The sequence below is a fragment of the Hyperolius riggenbachi genome, chromosome 6 (assembly GCF_040937935.1).
Source record: "Hyperolius riggenbachi isolate aHypRig1 chromosome 6, aHypRig1.pri, whole genome shotgun sequence".
In the NCBI taxonomy this organism is placed as follows: Eukaryota; Metazoa; Chordata; class Amphibia; order Anura; family Hyperoliidae; genus Hyperolius; species Hyperolius riggenbachi.
This window is the reverse complement of record NC_090651.1, coordinates 286084829-286104456: the sequence shown is the minus strand read 5'-3', so window position 1 is coordinate 286104456 and position 19628 is coordinate 286084829. Positions and strand designations below refer to the sequence as shown.

The 19628-nt window shown below is 45.6% G+C and overlaps 1 protein-coding gene across 9 annotated transcripts in view; it reads left to right on the top strand.

Annotated features, from left to right (window-relative positions):
• Positions 1 to 723: 723 nt before the first annotated feature.
• The window catches only part of NECTIN1 (nectin cell adhesion molecule 1), a 316761-nt gene continuing 297856 nt past the window's right edge, over positions 724 to 19628 (top strand). For all 9 annotated transcript variants that reach the window (XM_068240982.1, XM_068240981.1, XM_068240986.1 and 6 more), the window contains exon 1: positions 724 to 1274. In XM_068240982.1, the coding sequence (XP_068097083.1) occupies positions 1181 to 1274 (94 nt within the window). In that variant the 5' untranslated portion in view covers positions 724 to 1180. The remainder of the gene's footprint in view (positions 1275 to 19628) is intronic.

The window sequence follows — 19628 nt, the reverse complement described above, 5'->3', positions numbered from 1 at the left end:
AATCACTTCTATAGATACTTTGAATAGTGGTAATCATTAAAAAATTGCTCCCAATTCCCATTCTTGCATCTCAGACACTTTAGTTGTCATTAGCAGGTTTTGGTGCGCCGTATCAATTGTTATGCATAGAGTGCTTGGGGGCCCAATGTAGTGCATCGAGGCCCACAGCTCCTTAGCTACACCACTGGTGTAGCATGTAATCAAGTTTATGTGAAAGACATTTGCCAACCAGTGGCGACCTCAAACGCCACAGCGAATCGAACTTTTAAGATCCCAAACGACTCCCGCACAAAGTACCGCAATCGCTTGAACTCTAGTTCACGCCGTCGTGTGCCATTGCGTGACGTCGCGTATACCTCGCCAGGAGGAAGATGGATCAGGAAATACTCATCGTCAGGGATCCATCTTCCTGTGTGGTGAGGTATTCAGCTTTACTCTCTCATTCCCTTTCCTTCACTCTGGATTTATCCTCTGCTCACCAGGATGAATACCATAGTTTAGCAGCAGCCCCATCCAGCTAGCTCTATCTGTAGCTTGTTACAGTAACTTCAGGAGTGCTGCTTCTCATAAAGAAAACTCTTCAGCAGCAGAGCCTCGCAGCCAGAGGGATGGGCAATCCTGTGCATTCTCTTGCTAGGACAGTTTAGTAAAGTGTTAAAGCTGCAAGAGTCCCAAGCCCAGCCCTCATGCTTTCCAATCACTGACATCATACGGAGAGGGGGAGGGAAGGGAGACTGCCAGAGTCACAGTGGGGAGGCATGCGAGCTGGAGCAGCGACTGAGATACAGGCAAGGGGAAAAAAAGAAAGAGTGCTGCTGTGTCCAGGGCAGCCGGGAGGAGGAAGCAGTACAGCCCGCATCTGAAGGGAGCCAGCAGCCTCATCACCACCGCACACTCCACTACCTGTCATTCTTCTTCGGACGGCCACGTGACTCCCCAATCTGTTTCTGATGGATCAGACAGTGTTGAGCTGTGCGAGCCGCACACTGCTGTCTTGTTAGGGGTCCCTCTGCCCAGGCTGGGATGTTGCAGCGCATTGATTAGCCAGAAGTAGGGGAATCGCGCAGCCTCTGCCCATGCTGGGGACGCTCCTGTGACTTGTCCCCGAAACACAAGCAAGAGAGGGTGGAGAGTCTGGCTAAGTTGCTCCCGCGTCCCCCGTGGCAGAGACGTGGATTTGATGCTTATCCACTGGATTATGGCTCGGAGAGGATCCTGCGGCTGCTGCTTGTGGTGGCCTCTGACTGTCACTTTGATGCTGTCTGTCCTCCAAGGTGAGATCAGCTTTGATTGTTATCTGGGCTGGGATGCTGTTTAGTCTTATTCGATATATTGTTGCCTTTTCTTCTGCAGTAGGATGAACTGTGGTGTAATGTGACCTATAGGCAAAGAGACAAAAGTTATTGGAGAAATGGTAGGAATCATAAGCTGAGAGAAGAACTTTGGGATGACTGAAAGGATGTGAGTCACCCATCGACACAGTCTTCGTGTCTGCCAATGCCGCAGCGATTCCACGTCTTTTGTGATCGCAGGCTGCAAGAAATTAGGGAAGGCATTTAACTCAAGCCAACCCAGGTCAGCAACGGGCCAATCTGACAGGCGATCGATCGCAGCCTGATTGAAAGTTGATCGGGGAGTAGTGATCGATTCTAGCACCCAGTCGACGCGACCTTGATGCGTTTTTGTAGCAGAAATCGCGTTGAGAATTGATTTGAATTGCTAGTTTGGTACCGCTTAGTGTAGTACATCACTACGCCAGTCTGTCCCCCCCATAGCTCCTCCCTCATCCCACTCGACGTAGATTTTTTTCTTTTTCAATATGCCCAATCAGTTGTGGCAGATGCAATAATGATAAGTGATGGAATTGGCCAGAAAAATGAACATGAGTGAGGAAACCCCAATATCTGCGATCAGCCTAAGGGCCCGTGTATAGAAACCGTAGAGGCAGCGCGGCCGTAACGGACGCATTGTATTCATGCTGTGGTTGTGCTGCGTTCGCATTGTGTTTTCTAGTTCAGGCCATGTAAAGATGACCATAAATGGGTCTATTTTTTTTATTTGATGATTTTTTCATTTTTTTTTTTATTCAAACTATTTTTTGAAAATTTTATTCACCAATTTTAGTAAGCTTTCCATAATCGGCATGAAAAAAAATGGATTCGCTTGGTTGGAAAAAAAATCAACGGTATAGGTACCCATACATTGACAGATGGGGCAGCAGATTTGAATCTGCTCCACATATGCAGACAGCATGAAGTCTATTGGAAATCTGGTCAGCCGCCTCCAGTGATGTCAGGTACATGCGGCGGGGTCATGGGGTACAGGCACCCATGGCACGACATAGGAGGAAGTGAGAATGCAACTCTACACAGATCAGGAAATAAACATTTTGCATCTGGGGAGACCCGTCGGTTTGGGGGGAGTGGGGGGGAGCAGCGTGGTTGAGAAATCGGCCACCATGCGATTATTTTAGATTCATTTGGGCCAGCAATCGATCAAAATGTTGATCAGGCAGCCATGTTGTGGCATCGACCTCTGGCAGATTTGACCATTCTGATCGAATCTGACAGATATCAATCCTTCAAATTGAGTCATTTATGGGCACCTTATATGGAAAGTTGGTTGTTTCCAGATTGACGGATGAATGTAAATAAACCAGATTTATGACAAATTCGTCATTTTTCATTACAATGGTTTTCTGCTTTTTCTGTTTGCTTGCAGCAACCCAAATAAAAACAGACCTCTTCTTATCGAACTAAAAAGTGAATAGATTGCATTGAATATTATTGACCATATTAAAAGATTGGGAAAGAAAATTGGTTTTACCCAATTAAGTTCTACATAAGAATCTAAAGGTTTTCAAAAGCTATCCATACTCACTGCAATTACATTCCAGTTTGGCAAGGAATTGGTCTCTGCCTACTTGACGAATGTATACTACTGTGCCTGGTCACCCTTTAAATCTACAAACTGCCCAAAGTCTATTGGAAATGTAACAGACAGGATGGGATCGGTCCACCAGATTATTAGCCCCTACAAACAGGAAGGATGCTATACTCAGAGGACACAGAAGTGATGTTTGCTGTGCAACTGACAGAGTGCAGATTGTTCCAGACAAGCAGGAGAGAGTGCTGTGCACTGTATCTAGAGATACCCAGTGACAGAACTGTGTTGGTTCATTGTAAGCAACAGGTACATTTATAAAGAGTAATATGTGTATGTATTATAACTTGAGAACAGTGTTCTATGTGGATTGTAATGGATTCAGCAGATGCACCCATGGATCAGCTCACACTAGCATGGATGTGCTGCTCGGTAAACTGGAAAATAAATCTGGAGGCAACATTTAAGCTCTTTGTGATGTGACCCTTTCTGGGGTGGGAGGATACAACATGCATCGGGCAGCCAACATGGAGAATGAGCCCACACTCCTCCCTCAACAACAGCAACCCAGAGAGGGGAAGGGCTGCTGTGGGGTTCATTGCTCCGCTTGACATAGGGGGCTGGAGATGGCTGAATTAATGGTCGCTCGGAGGTCTTTAGAAGTAGACATAATTTGAAAGCAGATTAAGCGAAACGCAGTATCGGCCCCGCACAGAAGCCCGGGAGCTGTTTCATGTACAGCCTTGCAGCAAACTTTAGTTCCACCCTGTAAAGTTGAGAACAAAGTGATTAGATGAAAAGACAGATTCTATTAATGAGAGATGATGATGAAGATTCTGCTGGAGGAAATTAATGCTTGTAAGCTTATAGCTACTTCACCCTAATTGTTGCAGAACCAGTATTTAAAGTAGCTGCTTTTATGATGTTTCAGGACTCTAGCTCAGGGTATCCTCTAACAAAGACCTTGTGACTAGTCAGGAAAGGAAATCTGTGTGGCAGAGCTGTGCGGAGATGTGTACACATGGCTGTGCTGTGTGTGTGGATGAGCTGCAGAGCTGTGAGGAGATGTGTACACATGACTGTGCTGTGTGGATGAGCTGCAGAGCTGTGAGGAGATGTGTACACATGGCTGTGCTGTGTGGAGGAGCTGCAGAGCTGTGAGGAGATGTGCACACATAGCTGTGCTGTGTGGAGGAGCTGCAGAGCTGTGAGGAGATGTGCACACATGGCTGTGCTGTGTGGAGAAGCTGCAGAGCTGTGAGGAGATGTGCACACATGGCTGTGCTGTGTGGAGGAGATGTGCACACATGGCTGTGCTGTGTGGAGGAGCTGCAGAGCTGTGAGGAGCTGTGCACACATGGCTGTGCTGTGTGGGGGAGATGTGCACACATGGCTGTGCTGTGTGGAGGGGCTGCAGAGCTGTGAGGAGATGTGCACACATGGCTGTGCTGTGTGGAGGAGCTGTAGCGCGGTGAAGAGATGTGCACATATGGCTGTGCTGTGTGGAGGAGCTGCAGAGCTGTGAGGAGATGTGCACACATGGCTGTGCTGTGTGGAGGAGCTGCAGAGCTGTGAGGAGATGTGCACACATGGCTGTGCTGTGTGGAGGAGCTGCAGAGCTGTAAGGAGATGTGCACACATGGCTGTGCTGTGTGGAGGAGCTGCAGAGCTGTAAGGAGATTTGCACACATGGCTGTGCTGTGTGGAGGAGCTGCAAGATGTGCACGCATGGCTACGCTGTGTGGAGGAGCTGCAGAGCTGTGAGGAGATGTGCACGCATGACTACGCTGTGTGGAGGAGCTGCAGAGCTGTGAGGAGATGTGCACACATGGCTGTGCTGTGTGGAGGAGCTGCAGAGCTGTAAGATTTGCACACATGGCTGTGCTGTGTGGAGGAGCTGCAAGATGTGCACGCATGGCTACGCTGTGTGGAGGAGCTGCAGAGCTGTGAGGAGATGTGCATACATGGCTGTGCTGTGTGGAGGAGCTGCAGGGTTGTGAGGAGATGTGCATACATGGCTGTGCTGTGCAGAGGAGCTGCAGGGCTGTGAGGAGATGTGCACACATGACTGTGCTGTGTGGAGGAGCTGCAGAGCTGTGAGATGTGCACACATGGCTGTGCTGTGTGGAGGAGCTGCAGAGCTGTAAGGAGATGTGCACACATGGCTGTGCTGTGTGGAGGAGCTGCAGAGCTGTAAGGAGATGTGCACACATGGCTGTGCTGTGTGGAGGAGCTGCAGAGCTGTAAGGAGATTTGCACACATGGCTGTGCTGTGTGGAGGAGCTGGAAGATGTGCACGCATGGCTACGCTATGTGGAGGAGCTGCAGAGCTGTGAGGAGATGTGCACACATGGCTGTGCTGTGTGGAGGAGCTGCAGAGCTGTAAGATTTGCACACATGGCTGTGCTGTGTGGAGGAGCTGCAAGATGTGCACGCATGGCTACGCTGTGTGGAGGAGCTGCAGAGCTGTGAGGAGATGTGCATACATGGCTGTGCTGTGTGGAGGAGCTGCAGGGTTGTGAGGAGATGTGCATACATGGCTGTGCTGTGCAGAGGAGCTGCAGGGCTGTGAGGAGATGTGCACACATGGCTGTGCTGTGTGGAGGAGCTGCAGAGCTGTGAGATGTGCACACATGGCTGTGCTGTGTGGAGGAGCTGCAGAGCTGTAAGGAGATGTGCACACATGGCTGTGCTGTGTGGAGGAGCTGCAGAGCTGTAAGGAGATTTGCACACATGGCTGTGCTGTGTGGAGGAGCTGGAAGATGTGCACGCATGGCTACGCTATGTGGAGGAGCTGCAGAGCTGTGAGGAGATGTGCACACATGGCTGTGCTGTGTGGAGGAGCTGCAGAGCTGTAAGGAGATTTGCACACATGGCTGTGCTGTGTGGAGGAGCTGCAAGATGTGCACGCATGGCTACGCTGTGTGGAGGAGCTGCAGAGCTGTGAGGAGATGTGCATACATGGCTGTGCTGTGTGGAGGAGCTGCAGGGTTGTGAGGAGATGTGCATACATGGCTGTGCTGTGCGGAGGAGCTGCAGAGCTGTGAGATGTGCACACATGGCTGTGCTGTGTGGAGGAGCTGCAGAGCTGTAAGGAGATTTGCACACATGGCTGTGCTGTGTGGAGGAGCTGGAAGATGTGCACGCATGGCTACGCTATGTGGAGGAGCTGCAGAGCTGTGAGGAGATGTGCACACATGGCTGTGCTGTGTGGAGGAGCTGCAGAGCTGTAAGATTTGCACACATGGCTGTGCTGTGTGGAGGAGCTGCAAGATGTGCACGCATGGCTACGCTGTGTGGAGGAGCTGCAGAGCTGTGAGGAGATGTGCATACATGGCTGTGCTGTGTGGAGGAGCTGCAGGGTTGTGAGGAGATGTGCATACATGGCTGTGCTGTGCAGAGGAGCTGCAGGGCTGTGAGGAGATGTGCACACATGGCTGTGCTGTGTGGAGGAGCTGCAGAGCTGTGAGATGTGCACACATGGCTGTGCTGTGTGGAGGAGCTGCAGAGCTGTAAGGAGATGTGCACACATGGCTGTGCTGTGTGGAGGAGCTGCAGATCTGTAAGGAGATTTGCACACATGGCTGTGCTGTGTGGAGGAGCTGGAAGATGTGCACGCATGGCTACGCTATGTGGAGGAGCTGCAGAGCTGTGAGGAGATGTGCACACATGGCTGTGCTGTGTGGAGGAGCTGCAGAGCTGTAAGGAGATTTGCACACATGGCTGTGCTGTGTGGAGGAGCTGCAAGATGTGCACGCATGGCTACGCTGTGTGGAGGAGCTGCAGAGCTGTGAGATTTGCATACATGGCTGTGCTGTGTGGAGGAGCTGCAGGGTTGTGAGGAGATGTGCATACATGGCTGTGCTGTGCGGAGGAGCTGCAGGGCTGTGAGATGTGCATACATGGCTGTGCTGTGTGGAGGAGCTGCAGAGCTGTGAGGAGATGTGCACACATGGCTGTGCTGTGTGGAGGAGCTGCAGGGCTGTGAGATGTGCATGCATGGCTATGCTGTGTGAAGGTGGCTGGAGAGGGAATAATTAAAGAACCGATTTGTCAAAGCCATTTAATTCTGCAGAGATAGTGAGGTGTATAGTGCAGCCACCTTCAGTCAACGCTACCACACACTATCAGATAGCTGTCAGAGCACTGAAAACAATTGACGTCTCACTGACAGCAGTCGTTTATCTGGACGCTGCTGTATTTTCGATACTATCAGATTTTAGCGTGAGGTAGTAAATTGGTTTATTTTTCCATCAGGGGAATATCGATTGTTTCCAGAATGGAGCATAGTGTATGCCTAGCTTTACTGAATGAGGCTGAAGCTTGTAACAGGGTGGCATCTCCCCAACAGTCACATCAGCTGAGCTGCATGCCCTGTCCTATGGAGAGGGGGAGCGGAAGCATATGGGTGCACCCAGCAACAAAGAAGTTGATGGCTGGTTGCCAGTCGCCAGTGTTTTGATGGGCACAGTGTGATGGGAAATGTCTTTACAGACGTAAGCCTGGCAGCTCAAATGATCTTGGATTATCATATTGTCTGTCAAATGGCTAATGTCTGGTCAGGACTTAAAGGGACTATTTATATTAGCTTACACTGGTCCCTAAATGACTGCGGATTACAGAAAAAGTTTAGTTTATTTATAAAAGTTCAGAGTCATTTTGGGGAAAAAGACATCCCCATAAAAAATGCCAATGATATGCAGCAACACTGTCATTCTGTCAGCCAGGATTGGTTGGTTAGGTCCACGTGATGTTGGAAACGGGGCTGGACTGGCTAATAAATGGTTGGGAGGGGGAATACCTAACTCCTTCTTCAAATAATGTGTCTGTTATTGGTGGCCTGAGATTGGATGGAGGTATGGCCTGCAGAATGAGAGGGCCCTTACCTGCTGCCAATCCCAAGCTCATCTGTGGCTCCCATAGATGTGGATCTGTTTTACCATCTACAGCTGTGTACACTGTTAGGATAAATGTCACCTGAAACAATCTTTCCTGATCATGTTAGGTTTACCCTTCATTGGTGTACTGAGGAGTTACTTGTTTCATTGTTTAGCTGCCATTCTGTCCTATGGAGAGAGGGGGTGGGAGAGCAAGCGGGAAGGGGTTGTGCAGCTCACAGTGGGAATAAACTACAGCACTGATTGGCTATGTGGGAGGTAGTGTGGCCAACGGGTAAACGGGAGGCTGCTCATGTTTGGGCACCTGCTCTCACTCTACATTTTCACCCAAAATAAGCAAAATCGTGTCCCGTGATGGAAATCTAATATGTGTACATAGCCTATAAGGCGGCTCATCTGTTTTGTTTTAAAGGAGGAGATATGGTCCTACCAAAATGGCACATTGAGTCCTTCTAATGCAACAGCAAAACATCTGTGCTCGTTCTACAACATTACATTATGCTACTATAAAGCCCTAGTTCTCTCTCGGATTGTATTATAAGTAAAGGTGACTGTTTCAGGACATTTTTCATATTTGATGCTGCTATTCCATAGAAATTCCCTTTGGAAAAGTCAGTCACGTGACCCAGAAATCTGTGTGCAAAGTGTAGAGCTGCCAGTAGGTTGCGAGTTGCTTCTCCAACACAGAACCATCACCAGACCTTACTTAGTGTAGAAAATAGGTAGGGTCAGCTCTGTGCTCAAATAGAAAAGCCAGCTGGTGCCTCTTCCTCCTCCCAGCACCTCCCTAACTACCTCCTGTGGGTGGTGCCTGAATTAGGGGAGGGGTTTTGAAAGCTCAGAGACTTTCTGCACTCTTAGATAAGCTGCATCTGTCATTGGCACAGAAAAGTAGCTTTCCAAACCCAGCCATCTAGGTAACAAAACATTCATAATGCAAGAAATTGTTTACAAAAACGTTAAACTTTCCAAATTGCAAATTTTAAGATATCACTGCACAGCATGCATTAAAAAAACAGAATCCTGAACAAAGGCTTTATTCTTGAATTGCAATTAATAGACCTCCTACATCGAGGAAGTTTGGAATTGCTTTACTGGAACAAACCACTGCCAAGAAATTACTGCAGCTCATCAAATAATCCACAGATTGGCAAATGGCCGTACCCCTTAGCAACCAGTCAGAAATGGTTGGCAATATGTTGATTTGCATGTAATTAGCTCATAAAAGGCAATTGTGTTTGCTGGGAGCTTTCCATACTATGATTACATTCGCATTGCCGTATTGTATAGTTCTGTGCCATCTCTGTGAATTTTATCATTTTGATGTGGATGACATTCCCTCGATAACCATGTCTTCCTCTTTTTCTGGTCTTGACCATGACCTTGATTTACAACACTCACTGGTCGTTTAAATTGTTCTCCTCCCTTAAGCACGTCCTAGTTGCTCTGTGCTACTATGCCTTTTTTCTTTTTTAGGCTGGTTACACATTTTACTGTATCTGCATTATGGTGCGTTCTACCAAAATGAGTGTACTGTTAGTAAGAAATGGTGCAGTGCACTGTCTACAGAGCTCATGCTCTGGGAAATACATTAGCCTGCATTGAACAGGGATTTATTCAGGGAGCATTGTTGTTTAGGACACGTGTAAACGTACAGAGATGTACAGTATAGGCTTTAGTGGCAAACTTGGAAGAAAAAAAGAAACACATAAATGCTCAAAAGCACAAGTAAAGACAGAGCACAAAAATCTCTCTTCCTCGCTGACATGCTTCTACAAGCAGAGGGAAGACCAGCATTAATGAATGACTCTAGTCTTCAAGTGTGTTTTTCTTTGCGAAGGAAAGGGGGGGGGGGTACTGCTTATATTATGCAGATAGCTTCTTAGTACATTTAAAGTAACGCCTTTGATAACAACAACAACAAAAAAGTGTCAGGTATTCCAATCCTTCAACCTCCAGACGGGGTTTGGGAAATATGACAGAAAGGGAGTGTGTATTTGATTAATCCGCCCTGTAATTATTCTCCACAATGTATGGAATCACTGAGTATGTAGTGGCCATATTATGAACATGGATCTTGCTAATGACTACAATGATGTGAAATCTTTTATTCATTGTTGGGATATAGCTGGCAGACTGCTTCCTTGTCCTTGCAGGTGGCACTGTTCTCTAGCAATGAATTCATTAGGTACCGGGTACATTTTTATGAAGCACAGTGTGACAGACAGCTCTGCAGTGCATTGGCTTGCTGTAATAGCGGACGATTACCATTGGCTCCGTATAATGAACAAAGTGAGCCCTGGGGAATAAGAGCACATTTACAAGAGGTCAATATTAATATTCCGAAGCTGTCGCTAGTTGTATGTGAATGTGTATCATTTCAGCAAATATTTTCTTTCCTTTATTATTCAAGCCCTATGTAAATGAATCGATAATAAGGTAACATGCTGAGTATTGTAATCTTAATGAGAAACAGGTTTATCATTTAATGCTGCACCCAGCCTTCTCTTTACATCCCCCTGCTCCTCATTTGCTTCCACTCTGTGCACGTTTCTCTACAGTGGCTTCCATTCCTCCAGCAAATTCAAGCTAATTGTCCAACTTATTCCTGCCTTTTCCATGTCAAGAAGAAATACACCTGAAAGTCCTCTCCTCCTATAAACTTCTAATGAATGCCTCATTTATGTCCTCTTCCCACGCACAGCTTCAAGACTTTTGTAGGGCTGCCTCACCACTTTGGAATTCCCTCCCTCATACTGATAGGCGTGCTCCTAACTTCAACACTTAAACACAGCATTCAAAGCGCACCTCATTAAACTTAAGCATTTTTCTCTCTCTCTTAAAGAGCATGTACTAAAAGTTACTGTTCGCAGCAGTATCTCATCATACATTGATGGAATAGCACTGTGTAAACTAGTACACTAAGGGTGCTCTTTAAAGTAAACGAAGACAAGTGGGAGTAAAGGATTTTTACTTACCTGGAGCTTCCTTCAGCCCCCTGTAGTCTGTCTGCTCCTTCGATTTCTGTCCAGTCCCCTTTGTTGTGCTGCTGGGTTGTGGGCCACTGTTCTAGGCTGCTTTCCTCCTCCATAGTGCTCCTGTAGCCAAAAGCGCTCTGTGCAAGCACAGTTACGGTCTTGATGAACTGCAAATGTGCAGAATGCTCCAGGCCTCGGGAGCACGATTGGGTGGGGAGTGCAACTAAGCCACGTTATGAACTTTACAGGGCTGACCCCCGCGTAATCAAGAGGCAGCGAGGGGCCTATAAAGCACACCCTAGTGACTGCAGCTCTGGTGCTTTAAGTCCACCAGGAGAAAAGAGCGATATAAATGTTCTGTGTCTTGGCTCAGGTACACTTTAAAGTGAACCAGAAACGAAGCACCCTCATGTATTTTACCATATATATCAGTGGGAACATTAGAGAAAACACCTACCCTGCTCTCTGTTTCACTCTTCACTGCTCAGCCTGCTTGTTATCAGCCCTGATAAAATCCCCGACTGAGCATTCAGTCTGGCTTTGCTCAGGAATCATTATAGCTGAGTCATTATAGCAGAGCCAGAAGGGGGCAGGCTTGGGCTTGAAAAGATATCTGAAAAGACTCGGCTATAATGATTCCTGAGCAAAGCCAGACTGAATGTTCAGTTGGGAACTTTATCAGGGCTGTTAACAAGCAGGCTGAGCAGTAAAGGATGAAACAGTGAGCAGGGTAGGTGTTTTCTCTAATGTTTCCACTGATATATATGGTAAAATACATTAGGGTGCTTCGTCTCTGGTTCACTTTAAGCCTTGTACACGCATGATTCCTTTCACCCTTTCACCAAATGATCAGCATGGCAGTGTGTTCTGCTCACTGGAGAGGAAAGGGGGACAATGGGCAGCACATGAGTTTGTGGCATCCTGAGGGGCAGACAAATGAGAAGACAATACACTTTGGTGGTTTGTTGAACAGTGCTGTAAGGCTGCAATAAATGCGCAAGATTCTCACCACAGAGCTCATAGAATAATCATCTTGGCCAAGTTTTCTTTAGCTTGTGTTCAAGGCTTTGATCATTACTAATGAGCTACAGTTGCATGGATCCTACCTTTTGTATACTTTGTTCCCCCTCGACCTAGATTGTAAGCTTAATTGAGCAGTGTCCTTTTACGCCTCCTGTGTCACACAGTTTGTATTTGTTACGTAGGCAGGTTTGTCTTCTGGTCCCCATATTGTACAACATTGTATAATATGTTGGCACTGTATAAAAAAAAAAAAGTAATTATGATTTTGTAAACCAGGTTGCACCACTAGTTTGCCTTCTGTTCTTGTAATTCCCCAAATTTTCCATATGTCCCTAATTTACTTATTGAATGAGTTATGGGTTTTGAAATGTTTCTTTACTTACACATACTGCATCTGGAGACAGCAGTGGTAAACCATCTCATGTTGTGTTCAGGAGATATTCATCTCTTCAGTCACTGAAGAGCTGGGAAAGTAGACAGTGTGGACTCCCTGCTTGACCTTGATCTGACTTTCAGTGGAAAAACACTCCTTTTGGGGGACCTTAGATGCTCAGATGACCCTTGAGGCCCCTTTCACACTGGTGCGCTGTTACACAGTTTTTACCGCAGGGTAACGCTACACCAATGTAAGTCTAGGGGCATTTCATTGTGATGCGGCGGAAATTATGTTTTCACCGCATTGCCGATGCTAGCCAGTGCGTTGGTGGGTGACGTGCAGCCAATGTAAGTCTATGATAAACTCCACATAAACTGATTATCACATGTATTTTCGTCACCCATTCGTGGAAGCATATTTTGTATTTTGACAATACACTTCCGCGCAATTTGAACATCAGCCACAGGAAGTAAGCACTAGAGACCAACACTTCCTGCTTGGCTTGCAGCCAAAATGGAGATTACCACACACTGCCGCAGAAATCTCCGTAGGCTTAAACTGGCCACTAACGGTACAATTTCTAGCGAAAAATCGTTCGAGCGATCAGAAATTCTGATCGAATTGGTTGTAAATAATCTCCATTGGTGGACACAATCGATTATGAACGAATGAAAAAAATGTCGCCCGAATAAATTTTCGTCGAACGAAAATTTGGATTTTCTTGGTGGTCGTGATAGATAGGAAGCAATGATTGGTTAGTTGATGGTGTAGTGAACGATTTTTCGTCCGATCAGAATTTCTGATCGCTCGAACGATTTTTCGCTAGAAATTGGACCGTTAGTGGCCAGCTTTAATCTGGCATTGCAGTGCAATTAAATCATCTAAACGCATTGCACCGCTGCTGCGGGTTGGCAGTGTGAAACCGAAGGAGCAAGAGTCGGTCATGGTGCCCATACATGGTACAATAAAAACGTTTGTTTTTCCTGTTTATTCGACCAAAACGATCAAATCGACTAAAACTCAGAAAGAATCTTTTTGTTTTGTTTTTTTTTTATCTACAAAACCGAACGATTATCCGGTAACAGTAAATTCGGGCGCCTGAGGCTAGTGGACAAATCGGGCGCCGCCATTCACTCCTATAATAAATATCGTTTAATGGGCGCCCGATAGGAAAAAAGGGCGCCGGAGAAAAATAACGTTTTAAAAGCGGCGCCCGGAGACTTAATGTTTTATTACTGCTTCTCATGATTACACATTATTTAATGATTTATACATTTTTAAATATTATTTTTAAACGAAAAACAGTACAATATTTTTTTTCAAACATTGTTTTTAAACGAAAAACAGTACATTTTTTTTACATTATTTTTAAACGAAAAAACCAACAGGGGGGTCTTAGGTTTAGGCACCAACAGGGGGGTCTTAGGTTTAGGCACCAACAGGGGGGTCTTAGGTTTAGGCACCAACAGGGGGGTCTTAGATTTAGGCACCAACAGGGGGTCTTAGGTTTAGGCACCAACAGGGGGGTCTTAGGTTTAGGCACCAACAGGGGGGTCTTAGGTTTAGGCACTAACAGGGGGGTCTAGGGGTTAGGGGTAGGTACAGGGAGGGTTACTTAGGCACCAACAGGGGGGGTCTTAGGTTTAGGCATCAACAGGGGGGTCTAGGGGTTAGGGGTAGGTACAGGGAGGGTTACTTAGTAATTTATTTTTTTTAAACGTTATTATACGTTTCACTATTTAAACGAAAGATTAACGTTTTTACAATTGCCAATTTAATGCACATTATTTAATGATTTATAACTTTATAAAACATTAATTTTAAACGAAATACAGTACAATACATTTTTAAACGTTATCCATGCTTATCGTTAAAAACCCGGCGCCCTTTTTTCCCAGCGCCCCTTTTTAACGTACGCCGATTATCCTGTTTGTTCTATAAAAATCTGATCGGACATGTTGGAAAGACTGGGACTTGGCAGGAAGGTTTTTTCAAAGATTTAATGCCGAACTCGATTGAAATACTGTGTAGTGTATGGAGAGAATTGAGTAGATAGATCCTCTCTCTGATGAGGTAATGATCGGAGAGGGATCTATCTATTGCCCATTTCCACCAGTGTATGGCCACCCTAAGATGATGTAAAGTGGAAATCTACCATCATAATAGGTGTTCTGCAATATCTTAAAGGCCTGGTTCACACTGTCTGTGTTTACATTTTTTTTAAAAAAAAGGCTGCATGCATAATTTTAAGCAGTGATTCTCATTTACTTGAATGAGAATCACTAACACAATTGCTGCAAAATTGCAGCGATCTTGCATAATGGCGGCAAAAGCGCTTTTTTTTTTTTTAGTGTATACCAGCTTATAGTGACCACTCAGGGAGCAATTCCACTTGAGCGGCGCGCGTCACTGGCTCTTCCGAGTCTGCGGGGAAAGCCGACGAATCCCATCAGCCGTGCCATGCACGGCTATGGGATCCGCAGCCTCCTGCGCCGATTTGGATGGAAAAGGTGGCCGAATCGCTAGCAGTAGCGAATCGGCCGGCGTTACCATTGCACCCTATGGCAGAGTTTCCCCGCACTATTCGCCTGCGGGGAAACTCTGCGGATTCGCTGCGGTTTCCGCTCAAGTGGAAACGCACCCTAAAATGGACCGAACAGGTGCTTAACTGCATAACAGAGATAATTTATTAAATGTGAGTTGTGCTAATATTATTGTGCTAATATTTTTAAGTTAAAATCTGTAAAGTACATGGCATTATTGATCAGTCTTATTTTAAAACTTTGTAACCACTCCTAAGTGAAAGTACACTTGCTCTTAGATGATCAAGCTCAAAATAAATTGATTCTTTTAGTGATGTTTGTAACATATTTGTATCCATTCATACATTGTTGTTGTGTTTTTTATGTATTTATTTGTAGCATAGTTGCTTTTATTTCACTGCCTTTTTACTGCAAGTGAACAGCTCTTGTGTTTTTGTTTTGTTTTTTTATTTTTGTTTTCTTTCATGCTGTTGGTTGTAGCATATTCTCACCTCTTTTGTACAAAACTTGCCAATAGTGTTTTGTGGCAGCTGAACTGAATCCTTGGCTGAGGGACAATGACCTGTCATTTTCTACTTTCCAGTGGCTGCTGATCCTGAGTACCTGCGTGTACGCTTTCTCTCAGCTACATGCGCACAATGGCAGATGTTTGTTCTGTGTAAAAACAACTGTTCAGGGAAAAAGACCTAAAATAATGTATACTCCTTTCCAAGGTTTTACCTCTCAAACCCTCTCCTCCTGCCAAACTCATCCATTCTCAACCACGAGGGTCCACATGGAAAATAGGTTACCCCACCATTGGGTTTTGATCTCCCAACCACAGTGCTGGCATTGTGCTTGTCCTGAACACCCTGACACTGAACCACACCTTCCTTGTATAATGAGAAATGGGAGGGATTTGTGGAAACTTGGCCGGTGTTGTCTGATTACGCTGCCTGTGGATTTGCGCTGCCCCGCATGCGCAGTAGGAGACTGTGTGGCCTCAGTTCCTATTTAATTATGCTACTGATGGTAAAATACTAAATATCTCTGCTTATCCACACCCTACACTCCCCAAATTTTTAGGGTAGGGAGGGGACCTCCCGAACTACCTCTATGCCAAATTGCAGCCCCCGAGACCCACTGGTTCCCGAGATAGGTTTCTCTAATCCATCTCCTGAACCAGCGGGGCAGGGAGGCTGCAATTTGGTATAGAGGTTGTTCGGGGGATCCTCTACCTACCCTGAAAATTTCCTGCCAGGTTGGAATGAAAAAGTAGCCAGATTGGGCGTGACAAGGCGATGCAGGGCTGGTGACTTTCTGGGCAACTGTTTACAGCACAGGAGGAGGATGAGGAGGCGAGCCAATGGGAGCCGGGTTCTCACCAAAATTAGCCGGGGAAAGCACCTGGCTAAAAGAGCCTGGAGAGAACATTGCATAGGTTGATGGTGAGAATTCTTATTATTTATAATTATGCAGCACTGAAATTTTCCACATCTCTATACAGAGTATATAATCAATGATCATATCACTAACGGAGATATGATCACAATCTAATCCCTGCCATAGTCTTCTGTCCCTATTGTAGGCTAAAGGCTCATACACACTTCCAACATAAAGGCTCATACATACTTCCAAAATAAAGGCTAATACACATGTCCAAGCTAAACGGCAAACTGCACAACATGTCTGCATTCAAAAACAACAAAGTTGTTCAAAAGACTTATACACACGTTCCAGCCTGCTCGATAGTTGGGCAGGTTGATCTACCGGTTGGATATGGCAAACAACCTGTCATCAGTTGGACGTCTTGTTGTGCCAGCTGTACACATGCCCACAAGTTTAGAAGATAGCTGTGCAGATTGTTTGGACGTGTGTATGAGATTAAGGCCACATTTCAGAGGGACACATTAATTGATCGATATTTTTAGGATGTAGGAGGAAAATCTTAGTGCCCAGAGGCAGCCCACACAAACATGAGGAGAGCATACAAGGGCGTCCTGGCCCAGATTTTGTACTGTCCTGGACCCAAGCAATGCAATGCAAGGCAAGGGTGCTATCCACAAGTTTGGGGTATAAGCAATAATCTATTCTTCGCTTTGAAATGCTAATGTGTTTTGTTACCTTTTGTTGTGAGTTTGTAGTTGTCTCGTGGTCCTCTGGCTCAGTGTCTAGAATGACTAGCTTAGGCATGCTGCTTTATGGAATGCTGTGTCCCAGGCAATTATTTTAAGAGGTTAACAAGGCATTTTAATGTCGTCTAATAAGATTGCCACTTACATGTCTGCTACCACTGACCATGTAGTCTATTCTCATAAATAAAAGAGATGTGTATGTCGGATGGTTGATGAGGGAAGACATCCCCACAGTTGTCATGACAAACTCCTCTCATCAGAAATGGTTGGTAAACCCCCTCTCTTTATTGCCTGACAAGCTCGGTGATACATCTGTGTTTCTCTGAGCCTCTTGGTGTAGGACAGAGGAGACAGATGCTGCGCATCCACAGCGCAGTTCACTGCTGCGACCCAGCGTCTGAAGCAGAAAATATTACCATGTTCTCGCACATTACTTTTTATTTTTTTTTTTTAATGAATGATTATAGTGAGCATCATGTAACCAAACTGCCGCTTTCGGGATTCTCGATAACTGAGATTTGCCGCATTTAATAGGCTTGGATGTAAAATAATTCACGTGTCTGGTGGTGCATGTCTGTTTTACTCAATTAAACTCAAAAGAGACTGCTGTGCATCCGTATTACAAAACTGCAATTACTGAATTTTTGCAGTCATGCATCTGGAGAGCCTGACAAGTGACTTTCGTTTTTTTTTTTTTTTCTCAAGGATTTTTCCCAACACTTATTTTCTGGTACGGCTGATATAATTATTACCACACAGCCGTCGGTTCTTTTTAAGAAAGCCCTCCATATGGAATAGTAAACAAGCTGCAGTGCATTTTATATAAGTGCAGCTGTACAGCAGATCCTGTGCGCAATAGAAAACACTGCTGTCATTGATTATCCCAACAAACCTGTTATAATTAGGCCAGAGGAACAAATTGTAATGATGTAATTAAGTGTGGTTCTGTTCAGCTGGATTGTAGTTTGTTAGCGCACACACCAAGCGGAGTGTATTGATTTAACTTGGACAGCAATTACAAACAGATCAGCAATATGCTGGGAATAGGTTTCTGCAACCTTTGGAAATACGTTGGCTTATGCCGTTAATTCGTACTTTTCTTTTATGCGACCGGTAGGCAATTCTTCCGGAGGCACAGATAGAGAAAACAGGCCACTCAATAATGTGTCTATACATTGCAGCACTGATTACCACATGGCTGCATGGTGTACGTACATACATTGTAGACACAGAAGCACACTATACACACTGGGCTTGTGCAGATGCTGGGATTAGACAGATGGAGGCTGAGACACAACATCTTTGCTGGGGATTAGACTGCTTGAGTAGAACAATAGTGCTGTACTGTAGACTCACAAAGAAGGCTCTTCTGTGTATTCATACACAGTGACACTAAGCATTGGTGTACGTGGGTGTATTATATCTATACACCAACATGGAAGTATTAGTAGATATAGTGAGTCAAGTTTTTGAGAAGTGCGCTCAGTCATGTCTACAGAAACATCAGTTAGTGACACACTATACCAGGGGCAAACCCAGGATTTTAAAGGGGGGGATTCCTGAAAGGTCTCCCTCAGCCACACACAATACAGTATAATAATATGGTAGCATATCATGCTGGGTACACATAATGCAATTTCACGTCCAACTGACAGGATCTGACAATTATTTCCTAAATGTCCGATGTGCTCCCGATCGACAACGGGATCGATCAGGAGCAGTTTTGATACAGCTAACAATGAGGACATTGGACATTGCTAATGAAGGGGAAAGTGAAGCATTCAAACAGCAGGGCACAGGGCTGTGGTCATACCCATGTTATGTTCCCCAGAGCTGCGCCATGCTCCGTACACATGTTGCTGCTACATCCAAAGTCATCTGTTGCAGGGAAAGAAAGAGGGCAGTGCTGTGAGCTGCAGATATACTGATGTCTCAACTTGTGCCTGTCCCGAGACACTACATTGGCCCTGGTCTGAGGGGGGATTCTGGGCAGCTGTAATCCCCCCTGCGTCTGCCTATATATAAAGCTACATACACACGCACAGTAGCTGTTGTCAGAAATGATCGTTTGTGATACCATCAATGCTCTATGGGGGGTAGAGGGAGGAGGATGAGTGAAAGGAATATGGAGGCTGCCAAATGAATTTCCTTTAAAACAATACCAGTTCCCTGGCAGTCTTGCTAATCTTTCTGGCCTCAGTAGTGCCTTAACCACACACCTGAAATGAGCATGCTGCTAATCTTGTCTGACTTAAGCCAGTAACATCTGATCTGCATGCTTGTTCAGTCTGCAGCTTCAAGACCCTGAAGTAAGAAGAATATGGAGGCTGACATATTTCATTTTAAAGTACATCTCAACTGAGAGGGATGTGGAGGTTGCCATATTTATTTCCTTTTACACAATACCAGTTGCCTGGCTGCCCTCTGCCTCTAATACTTTTAGCCATAGACCCTGAACAAGCATGCAGATCAGAAGTTTCTGACTGAAGCCTGTCTGGATTAGCTGCTTCTTGCTTCAAGTGTGTGTGTGATCCAGATACTACTGCAGCCAACAAGATCAGCAGGATGCCAGGCAACCGGTATTGTTTAAAAGGAAATAAACATGGCAGCCTCCCTCTCAGTTCAGCTGTCGTAGAAACAATACAAATTGCCTAGCTGTCCTGTTGTCTCTTAGCCGTTGACCCCGAGCATGCAGACCAGATATTTCTGACAACAATCTGACAAGATAAGCTGTTTTGCATTCACTCCCTTTGTCCGCATGGATCACTATGTTGGATCGCCAATACTCACAAGTACCCTGGTTTCGGCCGTTG